The following is a 23,792-nucleotide window of genomic DNA, read 5'->3' on the forward strand; positions in this document are numbered from 1 at the left end:
ACTCTCCCCACCCTCGAAGAGGACATTTTAAAATAAAAATTTTAAATTCCCTCTAGAAAACACCGTGGGGTTTTTAATAGAATGCCAACAAACAATATTGTTAAGCAATTAAAAAATAATAAAACAGACTTACTTAAATAGCTGTAACCTCACAGGCTCAGAATTATGCCTGCTGCCCTGGGAACACAAACTCATGGGAACTAGCAGGAATAAACTGTTAAGCTAGAGACTAAGCATACTATAGAAATGGCCGGAGTCCCACTTCCATGCCCCTGGCGTGAAGTACATTTGAGGAGAGTAGACTTGCTTTTCCCTCTTCAGTCCCACTCTGCACTGCATGCTCAGCTCCAGGGTTGCTTCTGTGCATCTTCTATCAAGCATACAAGAAAAGCAATTTCTGTACACCTCTGATCCCTCTGTTACCATTGGTGGCTGCTGGCATTTCATATTTAAATACAGCCTCCCCCCTGTGTTGCAGGGCAGCAGGAGGGTTACGGTTGACCTTGCATGAGGAATTTGAAGCCCCAAAGACATAAAATGACTCTTTCCGGGTTGCACACAGTTGTGTTCACTGTAATGCTGGGGTCTGAACTTGAATTAGAACTCAGGACCCTTGTGGTATCCATCTGTTGTCCTTGCCCCCCATGACAAGTTTCCTCTCGTGCTATGATGGTTTGACTTTTACAAGATCTTGATTTCCATTTTAATAATCCCAGGACTTCCCTTGACTCTGCAAAGGAATTAAATTTAAATACGTAGCCTAAATTTTATCTTGACATTTTCTTTAGAAGGCAGGAAGAAGACGGAAAAGGAAAGGAGGGGGCAGATACTCAGTCTTCCCATCACGAGAGCAAAATCCTTCTCTTTCAAGAGAAGCCTGTGTTCAGATCCTCTTGGGAAAGATGTAGGGCCAAGGGCTGCTTTGAAAGCCTCCAGGCTCTCCAGTTACCCCTGCAGACACCAGGCAAAATCTGCATCCCGTATTCCAAATCTCTATGGGGAAGGTACCAGTGTCAGCATTAAGAGATGGGGCTTAAAGATAGTCTTGTCAGTCTAATTGATCTTGAGTCATTGCCTTTCCTGTCAGAGCTGTCTGTCTCCTTACCCATAATCCTCATCACTTTGATAGCCTGTCAGGAATATGGGACTTGGCCCAGCCTTGCCTTCATCCAATAACATTATGAAATTGATACTGACACTTCCATTGGCACTAATTTCTCTAAGAGATTGGAGCCAGAGGACAAGTGGTTTAGCTTCATGGCAGTTAAGCTTTCCAAGTAGATCAAGATGGCCTAAGATTGATTGACCTGCACCCAGAGGAAGGGGCAAGGAGAAGGGAACAGAGGGAGAAGAGGGACTAGAAAATGAATGGCTGCATCATCATCAGCAAGTGGTATTTGTTGACTGCCCAAGAAGGACAATGTCCTATGTGGATATTCTGAAGATACATTCCAGACCCTTCCACAGACTACTTCAAATGGAGTTTAGAAGATCAAGGTAGCATCATGTTGACTAGAGTGGTTCACTGTCATGCTGGTGATATTGCCCCCTAGAGTCTGGAGTCCAAAATAGTGGTTGATTCTAATCATGACTGTCTTCTCCACCTCCCACTCTGACATACAGGAGGCCTAAGTTACCTTTTTTAGGTGACTGTATCATTTTTCAAGGGGCTCTGGGTGGTGCGGTGGTTAAGCACTTGGCTGCTACCTGAAAGGTCAGCGGTTCGAAACCACTAGCCACGTTGCTAGAGAAAAGATATGGCAGTTGGCTTCTTTAAGATTTATAGCCTTGGAAACTCTATGGGGCAGTTCTTCTCTGTCCTTGAGGGTCACTGTGAGTTGGAATCAGCCAGATGGCAATGGATTTGGTTTTTTTATATCATTTTTCATCCAAACCAAAGGGGGCAGTATTAAGTATGCTGGAACAACAGGTATGAAGAAGGACTGTCCTGGAAAATCAGGATGTATTATCACCCTCGTTTTAATAAACCAAAAACCAAACCAGTTACCATCGAGTTGATTCCGACTCATGGTACCCCACATGCGTAAGAGTAGAACTGCTCAATAGCTGTGACCTTTCAGAAGCAGACGGCCGGGTGGCCCCTCCTTTTACTAGAGCCAGCCATGTCTGAACTAAATGAGGAGACACTCCCTTTTTGGCAGGGCTTAATTTCTTATCTGAACCTCTTTTAGGTTATCAGATGCATGAGGAAACAGGCTTTTGATGAGGAAATCCCATGAAGAAGAGGGGTTTTTAATGAACTGACAGGTTTGCCATGATACTACCAGACCTGGAAGTCAGAACAGGGGTAACACCTTAATAGTGATTGCAGGAAGTCAGAACAGGGGTGACACCTTAATAGTGATTGCAGGAAGTCACGAGGAGATTGAAGGAGTTTGTACATTTCAGATTAGAGAGTTAGACCTTTGGATCTTTCCCTTTCTACCCATGCTAATCTGGCCCAGGCATCTATCACCAGAAGAGTAAATGGCTAACTTGTGACCAGTGTAATCCTCCCATCCACCTCATCGCCTCTCCTGGAATATTCTGTTTGGGTGCCAATATAGCACTTAAGTATATTATATGCGTTACCTGTGGCAATAGTTTGGTGAGGTGAAGGAGGGGGTGAAATAGTAAAGAAACTCACATCAGTAAATCTCAATCTCAGTACACATCTGTTTCGTGCGCAATAAACTGGCGCCAGTTCACATGTGAGTTCCTATGCATTCTGGCCCAGGAGCGCACCCGTGTGAACACACACATGGGAGTTCTGGCATGTTTAGGAGGTTACGGTAGTGAGCACGCAGGGACGGATTATTCAGTAAGCGAGGTAAGCATGGTGCTTATCTTGCTTACCAGCTGATCTGTCGTGAACAATTTCACATTTTTCACCACATCAGAGATTCCGCTTCTAGGTATGGCTGGCATCTGTCTCTCTCCCAAGCCCACAGCACCTGCCTACAGAATCAAAGCCTCTTTTCAAATTTACAATCCCTGACAGGGGCGGATGACCCAGTAAGCAAGGTAAGCACAGGCTTACTTACTAATCTGTAGTGAACGCTTGTTGATGTGGTGAAACCCATGTGAGATTTGTTCACTATAGATGAGTGAGTAAGCAAAAGTAAGCTTGTGCTTACCTTGCCCCCTGGATAATCCGCCTCTGTGAGCATGCCTGTGACATCATTGCCTTGTCCTGTGTGACCAAAGGAAATTCTCAGAGAAGATAGTGTGGTGGGTCCTGGCCTGGCTGGGGGTGGGGGGCGGGGGCGGCCACACGTGGGCGGGGGCAGGTGTGCAAACAGGAGCAGGTACTACAGTATATAAAGCGTGCCTGATGAGGGGATAGATCCCAGAGCTGATACAGTGGTGTTTTGATTGATTTTGGTGTTGTATTCATACCGTCACGTGCTGGAAATCAATCGGCTTTCTGCACCCTCCCATCCCGCCACAGCGCGCTTGGACTGAAATGCTTAGATCATTTTTACGGCATGTTTGTGAAAGGGATGAGTTAGCCAAGAGATTAATACATGCTGCCCGGGCCCTGGCCCAACTGCTGTCCAGGTATGTGGGCAGAAGAGGCAGTGGACAAGGTTCAAGGTGCCTGGAGGTGACAGCCTCCGGATGTGCCAGTTATGGGTAAGCAGAGGTGGGATCTGCGGGGCAGGAGGGAAGGCCAGTCATCTTCTCTGGGGTTGGGCAAGTGCTGTGGTACAGGAATGAAGGGCAGGGCAGGGGAGCTACCCAGTGGCTTGAGTGTTTGCTGGGCTGCTGATGGTGCTGGGGGTGGCCTTCCTTCCTCTCCTTGCCTGGCTGAGTGTCTTTCCTGTGCTGCCCCAGCGCTGGCACACCTATAACCTGGCCCTCATCACAGGCACCATCTCTGTTGGTTTATTTTGTGGTCACACCTGTAGGACTGGGTCCCTCTTTGGGGTCAGGGTTGTGTCTTCTTTCTCTCTCTTCCTAGTGCCTAGCTCAGGGCCAGGCCATGGGGGTATTCAGGCAGTATTTGATGAGCACATGGGACTGGATTTAGAAGGGCTGATGTGGGCAGTGTGGGATGGACTATGTTGTTTAGGTCACTTTGGAGGAGGATTCTGCTACAGTCCCAGGGAAGCTGCCCCTCTGAGATAAATGCCTGCAAAGTGAATTCACAACTTACCCCAGAGCCTGAGGCTTCTCTGCATTTATTTGTCACCATCCTAATAATGCTGTTAGATCCCTTGTGCGTGCCACTGCCATTCAGACCTGGTATTTAAGATGAGACAGATAGATGGGAGACTTGGGGAGGCAATGCTTGTCCATATGTGTGACAGCACTTGGGCAAAACCTATTTTCTAATGGCCTGCTTCATTAAAGACACTTTACTAGGAGTGCCACCAGCCATCTGTCAGTTTGTCATACTGTGGTGGCTTGTGTGCTGCTGTGATGCTAGAAGCTATGCCACTGGTATTTCAAATACCAGCAGGGTCACCCAAGGAGGACAGGTTTCAGCAGAGCTTCCTGACTAAGACAGACTAGGAAGGAAGGCCTGGCAATCTACTTCTGAAAATTTGCCAGTGAAAATCGTATGGATCATAAGAGAATATCATCCTATATAGTGCTGGAAGCTGAGCCCCTAGGTTGGAAGGCACTCAGAATACACAGTGGCTGCAGCAGTGGACTCGAGCATACCAATGATTGTGAAGATGGCACGGGCCCCAGCAATGTTTCACTCTGTTGTACGTGAGTTGGAGCTGACTCAAGGACAACTAACAACAGCTAGGAGTACCAAAAAATACAAAGATATATAGGATAGAGTCCTTGACCTTTAGGAATTTATGATCTAGAGACTTCCAGGACCAGCTGAGGAGCTTTGATTGGAGAGATAGGCCAGTGTTGACCACAGGACAATCCAATGACGAAAGTAATCAAAACAGGTTCAAAGGTAGGAGTCAAATATGGATGCGATTTCCTCATAGTTTTCTAAGTAGCTTTGCTGATGAAAAATCATAATCCCAGCTAATGGTGTAACTTCAAATTCTGAAGCAAAATTTCATGGAATTGCTATATGACTCACTCATGGAGCTATCCTTGCATGGGCCCAGTGGGGAGGGCTCTTGTCACAGGCCCAGAGACCCAGACACGTGGTTGTGCAATTCTGATTGGAGGCACCATTGTGCTTTAATAGAGAGCTGGGCCCAGGAGATGTGCCAACCAAGATAAGCAGGTGCCAACACCTGGTGAAGGCAGCAGTAGGCAAGAGGCCACAGAGTCCAGGAAGTACCTGCAACAGTCCATCCCCTCTGCAAGGGCAAGGCTATGCTCCCCTAGTGCAAGGGTACAATTCAGGGCATGCACAGCCCTCAGGACAAGTGCCTTTGGGGCCTGTTAAACTCTGTGGGTGCCATCAGAGAACTCTAGATCCCAGTCTGGAGACCACAGAGAAGCCTTGACAGCCCTGCTATCTCTTCCAGGGCAATCACAAGAATCTTCTTTCAAGGATGGTTTCATTGGACGGTCACAGGGCTGACCCTGGCCTTGCACAGCCTTTTTGGAGGCATGCTTTCTCTTTGCATAATAAATCTTTCTGGATTTATTATCCACCTCTTTTCATGTGTAAGTTACTCCTTCTGAGTTTCTAGTTCAAGGGTTCACAGCCGAACTCATGAAGTGTCGAGGTGACCAAACCCACCTCCAACCAACTTCCAGAAAGTGAGTCTCCAGGGAGTTCACCAAAATGAGAAAGGACTTATTTGGTGAGGAGATCTCGCAGCTTTCAGAAATGCCACTTTGGATATCACTTCCCTGGTAGGGAGGAGTTGATGTACATGGCCACCCTTGACTTTCCTAGAGGAGTTTGGTGTGAGCTAAAAAGAGCACTGGATTGAGAATCAGAAGACTCGAGTTCAAGTCACAGCTTTCCTTGCCTGTGTGGTAGGTCACTTTAACAATTCTGTACCTCACTTTCTTCATCTGTGAAATAAGGAACATAATCTTATCTTGAATATCTTCTAGGGTTCTGTGGTGATTGGGAGAGTCCATGGATATGAAAGTACCTTGTTAACAATAATGTGTCATTCAGATCTGAGAGGTTTCTACTGCGAACAGATTATGGGTTTTAATGCACTAAATCATGGGATCCCCCATGCCAAAAGGCTCAACGGCCTGTAACTCTCATTGCCCTGCCTACTTGAGACTTCCAGGGGGCCTCACATTTTCCCAGAGAGCCTTTCTAAGGAAGGGACAACGTCTTTTTGTCTGATATTAGGTGATAGGATCTGTGCCAAGCCAAGGGCGGGAGAACCTAGCCCACGTTTGTATGTCTGGGAGGAAAGGCGGCTCAGGTGAGCTGGGTATGAAGACTCAAGATTCTTAGGCCTTGGGGATGAATTTTAAGATCTCAGAATGGCCTGGCAGAAGTCATAGATGTCATGGTTTCTCTCTAACTATAAATCTAGGCCTTGTTTTGGCATCTTAGGTTTGGAGACATTGTAGTTCAGAAGTGTTTTTACTCTAGACGTCACAGATATGAAGCGATATGATTATGTACCATGAGGCAGGTAGGGGAGTGATTAAGAAAACAGACTCTGGAGTCCTCCAGCTCCAGCTAGAATCTTGGTTCTGCCACTTGCTAGTTGTGTGATCTTAGGCAGTCTGCGTAAGTGACTCTGACGACAGGACCCACCTCACTGAGCCACTGTGAGCACTGAATGAGATCTTACGTATACAGAGTCTAGCACTATGCCTGGTTGTCAATAAGTAATGCTCAGCAGACATTAGCTGTTAGATGGGTTCTCTGCTAGTGGCTGTATGACATGGTGCCATTCCACATGTACTACTTAGAAACACCATGAAAAGGTTTCCTCCAGACATACCCTAGCTAAGCCTGGAAAGCAGCATGTGAAACCCATGCAACTGTGGATGGTTTCCTCATTGGGAAGTTCCGTATCAGACAGTGCTTGTAAGCCCAAGTTTTCTCCTGCAAAGGGTTTACTTCTCTGGCATCAGTTGGCTGTATATCTTCTAACCAGTTATGTTTCATGCTAATTTAAAGAACCTCACATTGAACCATCCAGAGGTCAACCAAGGGGTCTTAGATATTGGGTCTTCCACTTGTGAACTAAGTAAAATTGGAGGCATTTGGGCTTACTTCACATTTGGGCTTACCTCAGAGGCTTTTGGGGCTCCTGTTCTCTTGGTCTTGGTATTGAAATCAAATAATGCCACACAGTTTAGTGAGTGCAAAAAGTGACATGAGTCAATAGGTGAAGGACATGGAGATGTCAGTGATTCAAAAAAGCAGCACCTAGTACAGTGTGATCCAAAACCATTCTTCCTTCCGTTCGAACCTCAGATGTCCCCAGGTGGTTGGGGGAAAAGTTACGGAGAAATCTTCAGGGGAAATAAACGCCTCTATTTTGGGTAGTAACATTGGCTAGTCACAGGACAGTGGCTAGAGCTGAATTTAGAAACGTTGAGACTTTGAGCTATCTATAATCCTTTTATGGGGTTTTGGACAAAAACATCAACATTTTGTACTCTAGTTGTTTTGCATATGCAATCGGAAGATAATTACTCACTTCCTGTTTGTGCCTGGGACTTTCTGAAATACCGTTTATACAAAAAGTCTTCAGAGAAAGTGAATGACGTATGCCTTCCCTCCAGGCTGCATGTTTCTACATTGCTAAGCCCCTTGCTCCTTGCCATTCCTCTGCCTATAACTCCAGGTCCCCCCTTTTAGCTACAACCTGATGCTTCAGGTTATGGGTCTAGAAAAAGAGGAATTGTTAAGGGTTTCATCTCTGTTGTCATTAGTTGCTGTTAAGTTGGCTGTGACTCATGGCAACTGTGTATATAACAGAATGAAAGACTGCCTGGCCCTGCACCATCTTCATGTCCTTGGTATGTTTGAGTCCATTGTTGTGGCCGTGTGTCAAGCCATCTCATTGAGGGTTCCCCTCGTTTTTGCTGACCCTCTACTAAACATGATATCCTTTTCTAGGGTTGTGTCCAAAATAAGCAATCCAAAAGCCTCACTGTCCCGCCTTGGGGGACGATCGTGGCTGACCCATGAAGAGCTGTGATCAGAAAAACCATGCTGGAGGATTAGGCAGCATGGTGCATGGAAAAGAGCCCAAACTCTGAAGTCAGATGGACGTGGGTCTATCCTTTCTTAACTGGGCACATCATGAAGGCTTGAGCTTCAGTTTCCTCAACTGTAACACCGGGGATTACAACATCTACCCCCAGGGTTGTCGTAATGAGTAAGTGATACAAGGGACGCCAAGTGTTCACAGCTTCTGTCCAGCCTTCCCTTTCCTTAAATGTGTATTCTTGGGCTGGTTGATCAGCAGCATCATTTTCAATCACCAAGCAATACCTCCAAGCTATGGCAGGAATGTCTCTGGTTCCTATAAAAGGCTGGGAGGAAATTCAAGCCAGAGAATCAAGCACATCTTTTGGGAAATGACTCAGGGAGAGGAGCAGAGAAGTGAGGAGGGTTTGCCTTGTTGGGCTGCCCTCAGGACCCTGTGTGCCCCTGAGGTCACCGTGGCACTGTCTGGAAGCCAGAGGAAGCGGGGAGGGGAGGGACCAGAGCAACTGGTCCGGGAACAGAGGCGGCGACTTGTCCCTAGGTTTGCTCTCAGCCACGGCCCATGTGTGTTCACTTGGCCTCTGTCCCACATCTGCCAAAAAAAATTAAGAAATTGATTTTCTTTTGTTTGCCTCCAAGGACCAGGCTCGCTGCATGAGACGGTAGATGGAATTCCTCACTGCGCATGGCTGGATTTTTAATTGTGTTTGTTGTGCTTTTACTTATTCCATCTTATGAGTTTCTGCTCTCAGATTTGTTGATGCGAAGCTCTCGCCCACCAGGGATGCATCGATGTTTGATTTCTGTCAGTAGGAAAAGGTTGAGGTTTTAAAAAAATCATTTTCTTTAATCCAAAGGTTAGCTTGTGTGCCTCATTCGGACACATTAAAAAAGCATGAGACCCGTCCAGCCTTGTTTGCTTTTCCTGCCTGAGTCAGATGTAGGTGTGGGAAACCTCTTTTACCAATGGAGGTCACAGTCCTGCTCTTTGTGGAACCAAAGATTAAAGCTCCACTTGGGGACAGAGAGTGGACAGAGGCACTTTAGGATGAATCATGTCATTGAGGACAACAAGCCCATCTCTTACATTGGACACTTTTTTGTAGAGATTGGTTGAAGATGGTGTGAAGCACACGATGCCTGAATGAAAAGATTAAGGAGACACTATTAAATGTGGAAATAGCTTCATTCCTGTATTTGTCAGGATCGGCTAGATTATGCTGTGATAACAAACACCCCACCCCATGAATCTCAATGGCTGAGACAACAAAGCTGTCTTTCTCACTTATGCCGCAAGTCCACCAGGTGTTTGGCTGGGGCATCTGCTCTGTGTTGGCCTCACTCAGGGTTCACTGGGGCTTTATCACCTGCTTCCATAATTTTCAAGGCAGGAAAAAGGAATGTGGCAATCACATACTGGCCCTTATAGGTTCCGTGTGGAAATGACACATATTACTTCTACTCACTTTTCATTAGCTAAAGAAAGTTCTAGGGCACCGCCAAACTCCAGGAGGTGTGGAAAACTCCAATCCAACTATGTTCCTGGAAGGAGAATGGGAAATACTTGGTGAACAGTAGTTATGACAACCACAATTCCTAAGAGGGCTTTCCGACTTGCGAGGTGAATATTCTCTCCTCCTTGGAAGGAAGTATAAGGACGAATGAAAGAATGCAGAGACGGATGGCTTCAGCCCCAGGATTTTATAATTTAGCTGTAAATATTGGCCGTCTGAGTGGACTTATATTTATGCACACACCCAGCAGGGATATGATTCTGTGATGACTGCCCAACGTTGTTTTATGTAGGTTGGTCCAAACTTGCAAATATTTGGTGATCTATCTCTAGATGCATTGGCTCAGATGTCTCACTTTTTTTTACATAGGCTCATACCAAGTTCCATCTGTTTGTAAAAAATACTTAGAGTCAGCCACACTTTTGAGAAAATGGATATTTTGGTGGGAAGAGCAAGAACTTTGGAGACCAATGGACCTGGGCTTAAATACAGGTTCCATCATTTCCTGGCTAGGTGATTTTTTTGAAAATTAGTTAAACCTACGCGTGGCTCAATTTTCTTGTCAATCAAATGGGAATAAGAGTATTTTTTAAGGATCAAATGAGATGAGAACAAAATGCTCAGCAACATAAATGGCATATAACCAGTTACCATTGAGTCAGTTCTGAATCATGGCAACCCCATGTGTGTCAGAGTAGAGCTCTGTGCCATAGGATTTTCAGTGGCTGATGTTTTGGAATTAGACTGCCATGCTTTCTTTCAACGCACTGCTGGGTAGATTCAGACCACCTATCTTTCAATTAGCAGCCCAGTGTGTTAACCCTAGGCACCATGGAGGGACTCCATCTGGCATATAGTAGGTGTTTAGTAATTGTTTATTTCTCCTCCTGTTTTTCTTTTCTTACAAACCACAGGGTCCCAGCATCATTGAGACTCTGAGTCCCTTTGGAAACTGGGAAAGAACCACTTCTACAAATTGGCAGGGCAAATGCCCTACTGTTGAGCAATGGCTGGACCTTCTTAGAGCCGAGGTCTGAGAATTGTCAATGATCTTTAGTCAGAGAGTTGGTGGAACAAAAGTAAATTTTAGTGACTGTCTTAGTTATCTAGTGCAGCTATAACAGAAATACCACAAATGGGTGGAATTAACACACAGAAATTTATTATCTCACAGTTTAGAGGGCTAAACGTCTGAATTCAGGGTGCAGGCTCTAGGGGAAGGCTTTCTCTTTCTGCCAGCTCTGGGGCAAGGTCCTTGTCTCTTTGAGTTTCTGCTCCTGGGCGATCTTCACGTGGCTTGGCATCTCTCTTCCCCCATCTCTGCTTCTTTCACCTGCTTGTTTAATCTCTTTTTATATCGCAAAGAGTTTGACTTAAGACATATGGTACACTAATCCTGCCTCATTAACGTAACAAAGATAATCAGTTCCCAAATGGGCTTATAACCACAGGCATAGAGGCTAGGATTTACAACACATATTTTTGAGAAACACAATTCAATCCATAACAGTGACTACTACCCTTTCCCCCCAAAACAAAGGTAGGACACTGGGGAGATGATTTCAAGGAAGTCAATCCTGGGATCTGAGAGACAGAGCAAATATTTATATGTTAAGGTCTTATCAGGAGGGACCAGACCCTGAAGAAGGACATCATGCTTGATAAAGTAGAGGGTCAGCGAAAAAGAGGAAGATTCTCAAGAAGATGGATTGACACAGTGGTTGTGATAATTGACTCAGGCTTAGGAGTGATTATGAGGATGGCGCAGGACCGGGCAGTGTTTCGTTCTGTTATACATAGGGTCACTACAGGTCAGAACCGACTCGTGGGCACCTAACATCAACACTAACAAGGTCTTACTTGGGAGGCTACTGCTTGTCCCTCCATCATTGTGTGTGACATCCTCTTCCCCCTTCCCTTTTGCACTATGGACCCTGAGAAAAAGAGAGGCCACTGCTTTTTGCCTCAAGAAACATTTCCTTTTGAGTTACCAGGGGCTTCTTGCAGCCCACTTGGCCATCGCTCACATTGAGCACTCAGAGCAGGCAGGGCCAGTCCCTAGGGTTCGCATCAGAGATGTTGCTTTCTTTAGGAACCCGAGTCCCAAATTGGAATAGACAACTTGAGAAAGTCAGGCATTCTCGATCCTATTCCCTTTTATTTCCCCTATTGAAGGAGCAAGAGGGGGAAGAGAACGTTCTGGAAAGTCAGTTTGGACCATCCTGCTGGGCAAGATAATGTCGGGCCTATTGAGCCAGCCCTAAGTATGCAGTTGTTCTAGCACAGCTTGGTTGGGAGAACAAAACCCACCGCAGGTCTGAACAAAAAAATGAAGGCAACAATTTGGGAAGAGAATAATGAGATCTGAGTGTCTGAACAGACCTATATTCCCTCACAGGTCTGTCTCAAAAGCTTGAACTTACCAAAAAGGCTGCAAGGATGTTTCTCTTGTTATTAGAGCTGCCTAACAAAGTAATCACGTAATTAGGAGTGAATTAGTGAGAGGGAGAGGCCAATAGCAGGTATAAGACAGTCTGTGTGTGTGTTGCCCGCTGAGGGTACAGTGAGCTTGACTTATTCTCCTGACCTGCCTTGGACCTTGGCAGCTTCCAGAAGATACAAGAATGCTCCCCAGACAGCTGAGGGTTTTTTTCTTGTTTTTCCCCATTACTTGTCCTTCTTTGTTGTCTTTGTTCTCTGTGGTTGTTGTTGTTGTTGTTAGGTTCAGATTCGTAGCGACCCCATGCACAACAGAACAAACATTGCCCGGTCCTGTACCATCCTTACAATCGTTGTTATGCTTGAGCCCATCGTTGCAGCCACTGTGTCATTCCACCTCGTTGAGGGTCTTCTTCTTTTCTGCTGACCCTGTAGTTTGCCAAGCATGATGTCCTTCTCCAGAGACTGATCCCTCCTGACAACATGTCCGAAGTCTCTTGGTTACTAAGGTGAAAAGCAGTGCTTCTTCCTCCAGAGGAGCCCCAGCTCTGTGGGCTTTTCCCTGAGACAAGGGACCTGAGGAATGGCCAGAGTGGAAAGGGAAATTGGTTTTTAGAGTGAAATGTTGGTGCCTCTGCCAGTGGTTCTCAACTTGGGGCAGTCCCATCTCCCCCAAGGAGTGTTTGTAAATATGTGTGTGTGTGAGAATGGTGGCAGGGAGGACACTGGTTTTTAATGCACAGGCTCAGGGGTGCTGAGCAGCTGCCATGTTCAGAACAGTCCTTATAAGGAAGTCTCGCCTTTCCCCAGTGCAAGTGGGAGCCCTATGGAGGAACAGGTGCCTCAGGCAGCTGGGGACGCTTCAGGGGTCTCCTCTTAAATCCTGTGTTGATGGGTCTATGGAGTCTTTATTGACTTATTTTAAGGAATGTAGGGTATATTTTTCATGAGCCCGTGATCTTTCTGAAGGAGCTCCAGTGGCACAGTGGTTAAGCACTTGGCTGCTAACTGAAAGGTTGGTGGGTGGAACCCACCAGCCACTCTGTGGGAGAAAAGACCTGACAATCTGCTCCTGTAAGGATTACAGCCTTGGAAATCCTATGGGTCAGTTCTACTCTGTCATACAGGGTGGCTATGAGTCAGAATTGACTTGACAGCACACAGCAACAACAGACTGTGGAAAGGCTTTCTGGGTGGCACAAACAGTTAAGTGTTTGACTACTCACCAAAAAGGGTTGGTGGTTTGAACCCACCCAGAAGCACCTTGGAAGAAAGGCCTGGTGATCTTTCACACACTTGAAAGTCTTGTGAAGCACAGTTCTACTCTGCACACACGGAGTTGTCAGGAGTCAGAGTTGACTCTATGGCACCTTAAAATTTTTTTTTGATGAGTATGGTAGGTAGGAGGTGGATAAGAGGGCCTTGGGGGTTGGACAGTGGTTTGAGAGTGCAGTGCTTTCTGATGGGGCTGTAGTTCGCTAACAGCATTAGCAGCACTGGGGGGAGGAGGAGATGATGGGTTACCTGTAAACTGTCGGAGTGAATCTAATGAGGGGACTCACTGAGGTCCCCATTATCAAGGGTCAAGAGGAGCACTTGAAGGTGGGTCTCAGGGACCTGCAATTGAAGGCAGCTCCTCATGAGGAGGATAATCTACCAGAATTGATCAATGTCCCTTCGAACAAAGCCTTTCCCCCACAGTCTGCACTTTCAGGGAGGTAGAGCTGGGTGATGGTTACAAGCACAGTCTTAGGGCCAGATGGCCTGGCTTCAATTCCAGTGTCACCACTTCTTTACTAGTTGTGTGTCCTTGGGCAGACCACTGCTCTATGCCTCAACATCCTCATCTGTAAAATGGGGAAAATAATAGTACCAACCTCACAGAGTCATCGTAAGATTAAAGAAAGTTACGTTTACAGAGATTGTATCATAGGAAGCACTCAGTAATAAAAATGATGATGATGGTGATGGCGATGATGATTTCACCACCTGACTTCTGAACCCATTATAATTTGACTTCCCTTCCATCGCTCTGTGGAAACTGTTTCCATTAAGGTTACCTCCTCATTGTCACATAGAGTGGACTATTTTTATTCTTTATCCTACTTGGCCTCAGTATATGGTACTCTTGAATTTCTAGAAATTTTCCTCCTTTAACTTCTAAGACCATAATATCCTTTTCTGCTTCTCTTCCACTTTTCTGATCATTTCTTCTCATTCTCTTCTTTGCTCTCCTTCCCTTGCCCACATCTTAAATGCTGGGGTTCTGACCCTCAGCTTTATTCTTTTATTTTTGCAGGTTTTCCTCAGTGACCCCATTCCTTCCCATGGCTTGGGAGCCTGTGGCAGGACCCTTTTTCCCGTGACTCTTACTGCAGCCCTTTTAGATCCCGGAAGAACGTAGAGAAGGTAGATACCATTATAAATCATAGTCTCCTAAGAACAATGGACCGCTCTCTGTCCATTGACTTTATGGCAGCAGATTCAAATGAAACCCCTTTACAAAATGTTTTAGTCCCAACTTTAAATCTCCAAATTCCCCCCATTCGGTGCCCTTCCTCCTTGTCACTGTAGTAACCCACATCCCATAATGATGAGAACAGAAGGGCAGGGAGGACCTTCTATTACTTGGTCTTTCTATCTTCTTCCAGTCTGTGGTCTACAATTCTTATAAAACTGTCTATCAGGAGCCCTGGTGGTGCAGTGGTTAAGTGCTCATCTGCTAGCCGAAAGGCTGCCATCTGAACGCACCAGCAGCTCTGAGAGAGAAAGACATGGCAGTCCACTTCCTTAAAAATTTACAGCCTTAGAAACCGTATGGGGCAGTTCTACTCTGTCCTGTGGGGTTGCTAAGCCAAAAAAACCAAACCTAGTGCCGTCGAGTCGATTCTGACTCATAGCGACCCTACAGGACAGAGTAGAACTGCCCCCATAGAGCTTCCAAGGAGCGCCTGGCAGATTTGACTGACGACCCTTTGGTTAGCAGCCGTAGCACTTAACCACTTTGCCACCAGGGTTTCCAGTAGGGTCACTAGGAGTCGGGATTGACTCAATGGCAATGGGTTTGGAAGTGTTCTATTATAGTGGCATGAATCCTACTTTTATTACCTGGAGACCTCCTTCCAGCAGGCCAGACTGCCTCTTTCTGGTCTGGATCCCTGACTACCTCTTTCCTGGTTTGCCCTCTTGTTTTGCTAAAGTCCCTCCCCCTGTAGCTTCCTAAGAAAGGGGGCATGTGAGGGAAATTTTTACAGGTCTGCAAATATCTTTCTTTCTTGCTTACAGGTGACTCATCTTTTTTTTTTTTTTAAGTATAGAATTCTAGGCTGAAAATTTGTCCGTCAAAGTTTTGAAGGAATTGCTTCGTACAATAACAATTCCTTTGACATTTTGTTGAGCAAATTAATCAGAAAAGCAACAGAATTCTCCATAGCAACGCTCCTGTACAAATGCTCGAGTACTACAGTAGTGTTATTATGGAGAATTGCCATGTTTTTCTGATTAATCTCCCTTTGTAAATGTGGCTTATCACTCCCTCTTGGAACCTCTTAGCATCTTCTCCTTATTCTCAGAGTTCTGATGTTTCATAATTTTGTGCCTTGATGTGTGTGAGTGTATGTGTGTGTGTGTGCGCGCGCATGCTCCCACACACATGTTAATTGTACCGGGAACTGGGTAGGTAGTTTGAGGAACTTTTTCCACAAATTTTTAATTCTTTCCTGTCCTTTCTATTTATTCTCTTTTCCTGGAGCTTCTTTTAATCAGTTTTGGATCTCTGCAGTGAGTCTTTAATTTTTTATGTTTTCTTTCCTATTTACCACCTGTTTGCTTTTTATTCAACTTTTTGGAAAATTTCCTTGACTTTATCTTCTGTTTATCTTTTGACTTTTAAATTTTGATTATCCTTTTTTTTTTTTTTTTTTAAATATCCAAGGGCTCTTTTTACTTTCTGATTGTTCACGTTTTAGCTATCTTATTGTTTCATGGATGCAGTGTCTTTGTTTATCTTCTAAGGATACTAGTAATTTCTTAAAAAGCTTTCTCCTGCTTCCTGCCTGGCCTCTGTTTCCTGCAGGTCCCTGGTTTTCTGTTAGTCTTGTACTCTGTCTTATGCTGAAAGCTTTGCCGAAGCGTCTGGTGATCTTGAGTATTCCTGCATACTTAGGGATTGAGCACGAGAAAGCTAAAAAGATCTGCCTTGTGGGCGTGGGTGAGGCTTGTCACCTGGCAGGCTTCCCTGGGGCATCATCACAGAGTGAACTTGACTTTTCATGGGGAGGTTCCCAAGTGTCAAAATTCAGAAGTCTTTTATTGAGATACTCAGTTTCTCTGGAGAAGCGTTCTCTCGTCACCTGCACGGTGGTGATGTGAGGTGAGGCTGGGCTGTGGCTGGGGTACAGTAGGCAGGATTATTTCTGGTTTCTGATGTCCTAGGAACAGGAAGAAGGGGCTTAGCTTCCTGCTTCACCCTAGCCCTCTTCTGAGCCTTTTGGGTTCAGTTTCTAGTGGAATAAATCACTAGACTCCTGTATGATGGTGCCAGGCTACAGCCTGGGTGCCCTGTTTCCAGCCCTGAGTGTCCCCTCAGCCTTCCCAGGTATCCTGACCCTTCAAAGACTGAGCCTTTCCAGCACAATTGACTTCCCATATATGTCGCCCTGCCTCCTGGGTATGGAGTCCCTGGGTGACGCGAATGGTTAAGGCCTCAACTACTGACCAAAAGATTGGTGGTTCAAACCCGGTGAGAGGTGCCTTGGAAAACAGACCTGGCAATCTCCTTCTGAAAGGTCACGGCCATGAAAACCCCGTGGAGCAATTCTACTCTGCAATACATGGGGTCGCCATGTGTTGGAATCCACTTGGCGACAACTTTTTTTTTTTTTAATTGTGTTTTAGGTGAAAGTTTACAGAGTAATTTTCCATTCAGTAATCTATACACGAAGTGTTCCATGACATTGGTTGCAATCCATGCAATGTGTCAGCACTATTCCCTTTCCATCCTGAGCTCCCCGTTCCCATTCGTCCCATTTTCCCGCCTTCTTATTTTTAGTTTTGGGCAAATGTTACCCTTTTGGCCTCATATATTTGATTGTTCTTAGGAGCACTTTCCTCAGGGGTGTTATTGTTTATTGTATAACAACAACAACAAAAAAAAAAACCCGTTGCCATCGAGTCGATTCCGACTCATAGCGACCTTATAGGACTGCCAACCTTTTGGTGAGCAGCTGTCGCTCTTAACCCCTATGCCACCAGGGTTTCTGTTTATTGTATAGTCTTGTCTATTATTTCGCCAAAAAAGGGATCTCCGGGAGTGCCTTCAGATCCAAGTTAGAAGGCTGACTAAGGTTTTATGCCAGTCTGTATCAGACCAGTAAGTCTGGTCTTTTTTTAAATGAATTTGGATTTTGTTCTACATTTTTCTTCCACTCTGTCCAGGACCATCTATTGTGATCCTGGTCAGAGCTGGTTAGTAGTGGTAGCTGGGCACCATCTAGTTCTTCTGCTCTCAGGCTAGTGGAGCTGTAGTCCCTGTAGGCCATTAGTCCTTTGGACTAATTGCTTCCTTGGGTCTTTGGTTTTCTTCACTCTCCTTTGTTCCAGATGGGAAGAGACCAATAGTTGCATTTTAGATGGCCACTGGCAAGCTTTTAAGACCCCAGATGCTACTCACCAAAGTAGGATGTAGAACGATGACTTTATGAACTACGTTATATGCCAATTGACCTAGATGTTCCTGGAGACTATGATCCCCAGCCCTCAAGCCCAGTAACTCAGTCCCTTGAAGTGTTTGATTATGTCTAAGAAGCTTCCCTGAGTGTGCTCCCTGCGTGCTCTAATGTATATATGACTCTACATGTAGTACATATGAATATGTATGTAGAATATCCACAACTTAGTCTATATATGCACATGGGTGTACTCCCATACCTATTTAGCATACATACCTGCCTGTGAATCCACTCTTCAATTTTTGTTTGTTATTACTGTTGTTGCAGGGTTGTATATGTTGTAGCATTTAGTGTAGTTGCCTTTTATTGTGGCGTACGTATCTCTGTGTCTTTTTTTTTTGCCTTGGTCATGTTGTGCTGACTTCCTCCATATTGTGTACTGCCTTTCCCATCACCAAAGTTAACATATGTCTACTTTCTAGTTGGTGGTTTTCCCTCTGTCCCCCTCTCATCCCTGGTAACCACCAAAAAAATGTTACTTTCTGTGCTTAAATTTTTTTTTTTAACTTTTTATAATGGTAGTTTCATACAATATTTCTCCTTCTGTGTTTGGCTTATTTCACTCAGCATAATGTCCTCCAGATTCATCCACATTGTGAGACATTTCTCGGGTTCATCAGCATTCGTTGCATAGTATTCCATCATGTGTACGTACACAGTTTTTTATTCATTCATCCGTTGATGGGCATCTAGGCTGTTTCCATCTTTTTGCTGTTGTGAACAATGCTGCCATGAACATGGGCGTACATATGTCTATTCTTGTCATGGCTCTTATTTCTCTAGGTTATATACCTAGGGGTTAGATTGCTGGGTAATATGGTATTTCTATTTCTAGCTTTTTAACAAAGCGCCATACCATTTTCTGTAGTGGTTGTACCATTTTACATTTCTACCAGCAGTGTATAAGAGTTCCAGTCTCCCCACAGCCTTGTCAACATTAGTTGTTTTCTGATTTTTGGATCAGTGCCATTCTTGCAGGGGTGAGATCATATTTCATTTTAATTTTGATTCACATCTCTTTAATGGGAGCCCTGGTGGTGCAGTGGTTAAGTTCAATGGCTGCTAACCAAAAGGTCAAACTTTGAATCTACCAGCCACTTCTTAGAAACCCTATGGAGCAGCTCTGCTCTGTCCTACAGGGTCACTATCAGTTGGAATCGACTCAACGGCAATGGGTTTGGTTTTTTCTTTTTCTTTTGGTTAATGGCTAATGATCACAAGCATCTCTTCATGTGTTTGTTAGCTTCCTGAATGTCTTCTTTGGTGAAGTGTCTGTTGATATCCTTTACCCAGTTTTTAATTGGATTGTTTGCCTTTTTGTTCTTGAGGTGGGCCACTCAACAACAAAAATGGTTTTTGACCATCCCAGTGGCTGTCCCTTCTTCCTCTCTGTAAGTCCGCTTTCCTCTTCAACTTTTCGTCTTCCAAAATGTTGTTGAAATAGCTTATTTGCTACTGTCTTCTCTTTTCTTCTTTTTCTTTTTAGCACTTTAGGGGAGAGAAGGAAGGTAAAGACCAGTGAGTGCTCAGATTTTCCTGTTTAACTGGAAGCCACTATCAGGTTTTTCAGAAAGTTTATAAGGTGTTTTAAGGAACTGGTTCCCTTTTGCAAGGCAAGCGATGACTCCACGTATTTGGGCAACCACTTCTTGCGAATTTTCCACATGGTCTCCAAACAAAGTCAGACATTTGTTGTGGATTGCATAAGCCTGTCGGTGCTGAGTGGAACCCAGGGTTCTTAGTTTGCATTTACCACTCGCCCACTTAGTTCTGCCTCATTTGTGCTTCACCTTGCTATTTAATGGGAAATAGTCCCTCCATAAACTTGAGAAAGATGTAATGGATTCCTGCAGTGGAAATATTGTTGAAGCCAAAACAGCAATTCATAGCAGGTACTTTGTCTGGGGACCATGTGTCTAGCAAAGTAGCCATTTAAAATCCCAGCTATATGAAGCCACAAACAGTCACAGCTAGTTTACTTTACAGAGGTTTTATTTGTGTGTGTGGGACGTCACACCCCCAGACAGAATCCCTGTTCTACGAAGACTGCAGCATTCATTATCTTTGCCAACTTGGATTTTGAATAACTTTATTTGCTGGGCTTCTTCTTTGGGTTAGAAAATGCAGGAGTGGTGAAGGCACATATGAGGTTCTTTGAAGCCATTGGGGAAATACGGATCTTTCAAGAGTAACAAAACTGGCCCAGCTGTTAACGGGCTAATGGTGGTGCCTCCTAATTGCAGTGCTGTCTCTTGTGGAGCCTGCTTAGGTTAGAGCCAGACTTCGATGGGGCTTATCTCTCTGTGGACAGGTGAGGGTTGGCAGCAGAGTCCAGGCAAAGCTGTGTCACTCTCATCTCAGAATCTAACAGCTTCACTGTAAAGGCTCCCAGCCTCTGAGGCCCTAATGAAAAGTTCTGGAACCTGCTTGTACATGGGAATCACATGGAGAGCTTTGACAGTCTCGATGCCCAAGCTACATCCTTAGACCAATGACATCACACCCTCTGAAGGTGGGATGCCAGTATCAGTCGTTTTTAAAGCTCCCCAGGGGAAGAAGGACAAGGGTGTGAACCACCGCTAGGTCATATATATGATTCTGTTATTGCTACAGAAGCCAAGAAACTTATTCAAAAATTTTATTACTTGGAACTAATTTGAATTTCGGGGAAAGTTAAAGTAATTCATGTCATGGTCATTTGGATTCAGTGGTATATTTTGTAGCTATTTCCATGGTGTGACGGGGTGGGTTTTTCTCTCTGTCAGGAAAGAGAGAGCCCCTGAATGATGCAACAAATTAAGCACTCGGCTACTAACTGAAAGGTTGGTAGTTTGAATCCACCCAGAGATGCCTCAGAAGAAAGCCCTGGTGATCTGCTTTCGAAAGGTCCCAGCCGTGAACACCCTGTGGGGCACAGTTCTCCTCCACACACGTGGGGTCACCATAAGCTGGAATCATCGGGTCCCAGCCATGAACACCCTGTGGAGCACAGTTCTCCTCCGCACACGTGGGGTCACCATAAGCTGGAATCATCGGCTTGATGGCAGCTGGGTTTGTTTTTTTTTTTTCTCTCTCTGAATTCAGAATTCAGAGCATTCAGGGAATACTTTTCTAATGGATTTTGCTCCTGTGGACAATATGGCGGCCCTCAGGTCTGTGGGTTGGGGCCTAAACTGGCCTGATGAAGCATCACCAGGTTCTGTGTCTTCTGTGGTGTGTGCAGGTCCCGTGGCTGTCATCAGTGGCGAGGAGGACTCCGCCAGCCCGCTGCACCACATCAACCATGGCATCACCACACCCTCATCGCTGGATGCCGGGCCTGACACGGTGGTCATCGGTATGACGCGCATCCCGGTCATTGAGAACCCCCAGTACTTCCGTCAGGGACACAACTGCCACAAGCCAGACACATGTGAGTACTGGAATGGAATGTTGTCCCTTCTGGGGAGGGGAGGCAATAGACCAGGTAGTTGGGGTTCTTGAGCCTTCTGGGGTGGCCTACCACCTGTCTATCTCCCACTGTCTAATAGACCCTCCTTTTTGTCTCAAAACTGGAAGACTACCCTGGGTGAGGAGTCTCCACTGGGGCAGAGTCAGCTGGGAAATGAGGTCTGCAGACCTGACTCCGGTTCCCTCTTTTCTTTACCCGGGATCAGTGGGACCCTGAGTACAGAGGGCTCGAGGCAGGGAGCAGCCCGGAGGCAGGAGGCCCAGCTTCATATGGAGAGGCACTACCAGTAAGAGGGGAGATACAAACAAGGCTGGTGTTCCCTGTGGATCCAGCCTGCGTAATCAGAACCTCTGCCCAAGCCTCCATGCTAGGGGAAGGGAATGAAGGGCGGTGACTACCGCTGAAATGGAAACATCTCTCTAGCTGCCCCTCCAGTGCCCCGAATTGTGCACTTTCTGAGAATCAGATCCCAACCCAGGTGCTAGGAACCCTTACCTCTCACTGCAGACGTCTCCCTTCAGATCAGAGCTCAGGGCACCTATTTCCTCCTTGTCTCTCATCGCCTCTGGGTTCTAGGCCCCCTCCTTGACTTTCTGACTGAGCTCAGCTCTATCCTCTCTCAGCCCCTGGACCCTCAGTGGCCCGGCCCTTCATCCAGCAGGTGTTGCTCTTGCTGTGTCTGCAGGTTCAGTGTAGGCCCAGCAATGCCAATGTGTGCCCCTTCCCCACCTTCTGCTCTGGCTCCCAAGACATCGTCAGCTGCTTCCAGAGAAGCCATAGAGCCCCCTGGAGAGCAGGGACACCAGGGACTCCCTTAGAGCTGGAGGGACAGCAGCCCTTGGCTAGTCTAAGATCTCTACTACAGGCAGGAATGAACACTGAGTTTCTAGAGGCTGGGGAGTCCCCGGCCCTGACCCAGCATCCCACCAAGAGGTTCTCTTCATCTCTCAGCTTGTCCCCTGGCAGGGCTAGAGGTGTGTTCTGGTCTTGCTCCTCTCCTGTGCTGAGCTCTCTGTACATGGGCTACACCCCTTGTAGCCCACAGAACTGCTCTGCGCTCCCTGGCTCATCTCACAGCAGAGTGGGCATTTGACTGCCCCCACCGGCCCTTGCTTTAGTTTTTCTGACTCTGGTTTTCAGTGAGGAGTTTGCCATGTGGGAGGGACTGGATTTGAGTCAGCATAAGGTCATCAGTTGCCTCACAAACTTGGGTGTACTCCAGAGTCTGTCTCAGTTTCGGTCAGTTAGAGGAAGGATACCTGGTTCCAGACCAGGGCTGGGCAGGGGGGAAAGGTACCCATGTGTTCAGATAAACAGTGGGAAACGCAGTGTAAACAATGGTCCCATGCTGGCTGCTACTCATGCCTAAGATCAGGTTTGTTCCTGGACTGAGCCAGGGATAGGGGGCAGAAAAGATCTCCTATGGGGATAGCCAGGTTCTAAGCTTTGGTCTAGGGTTAATGTTGCTGAGTTTTCTAAGGAGCTGTTGATGTTTGAACAGAGGTTTAGGCATTGCTGTGTTGACTATATTCCCTTTCTTAAAAGCCCTGGTTTCCTGGTGCAGAATTGAACTCAGAGTCATATCTATGCTGGCTTGAGCTTCTGACACCAGGCTATTGACACAATGGTTAAACAGAATGGATCCAGTATGTAACCCGCGGCCGTATAGTCAATTCCAACGCATAGAGACCCTATGGGACAGAGTAGAACTACCCCACAGGGTTTCCAAAGCTGTAATCTTTATGGAAGCAGATTGTCACATCTTTCTCCTGCGGAGTGGCTGGTGGGTTCAAACTGCTGACCTTCGTTTAGCAGCCGAGTACTTAACCGCTGCTCCATATATAAGAAAGAGATTTTCTTGGGCCATGAGAATAAGTGTCCCTTCGGAGGAGTGGAGAGACCTATGGGATCTGAGTGAGTGTCTTTTGCTGTCAGGACAAGCAGGGGCACACACCACGGAGCTGTGGCTCTAGGACCGCCATGTGGAAGAAGAGCCTACCTTCTACAAACCCTTTGAGTTCATAATAGAAACTAGTCCTTCTACAAGTCCAGGCAGTAATTCTGTGCGAACAAGGAGGGGGTCGGTGAAGATGATGGGGAAGGAGATTTATGGCCAAAGAAATTATTGAAGTAGTGGGGGCAACATGAGATGACTCCAGATTTTCAACACACTCTGATATTAAAAAAAAGGTTCTTTTTCAGGGAAGTGGTGCATTTGGTCCTATCACTAGGCAGCGGATGGCTCCTGATTGTTTTCAGAAAACATATTTAGCAGGACAAACAGCGTGCAGGAGCCCTGTAACCAGATTTGGCTAATCCTCCTTTACTAATCCGTGGCCGACTCACCCTGACGACAAACAGGAGCACCACCCACTCCTAGGCAGAGATTTACTGGCCAAGACGGCAGCTAAGGCTCTGATAAGAAAGGCTTAATCGGTCTGGGAAACTGACTCAAGATGCAACCGGGTGATGAGGCACTGTCACAGACAACTAAAACCACATGCGTCTTGACAGATAAATATGCGGAGAACGTTGATGGTGCTGCCAACAAGGCCGGGGTCACTACTTTGAGGGGATGGCAAGAA

General features: G+C 46.0%; 1 protein-coding gene across 4 annotated transcripts in view; it reads left to right on the forward strand.

Moving 5' to 3' along the window:
- The window catches only part of NTRK3 (neurotrophic receptor tyrosine kinase 3), a 473,624-nt gene that overhangs the window by 270,036 nt on the left and 179,796 nt on the right, over positions 1-23,792 (forward strand). For all 4 annotated transcript variants that reach the window (XM_049905334.1, XM_049905331.1, XM_049905332.1 and 1 more), the window contains exon 12: positions 20,980-21,168. In XM_049905334.1, coding sequence (XP_049761291.1) covers positions 20,980-21,168 — 189 coding nt within the window. The remainder of the gene's footprint in view (positions 1-20,979; positions 21,169-23,792) is intronic.

This window comes from Elephas maximus, chromosome 13 (genome assembly GCF_024166365.1).
Source record: "Elephas maximus indicus isolate mEleMax1 chromosome 13, mEleMax1 primary haplotype, whole genome shotgun sequence".
Lineage (NCBI taxonomy): Eukaryota > Metazoa > Chordata > Mammalia > Proboscidea > Elephantidae > Elephas > Elephas maximus.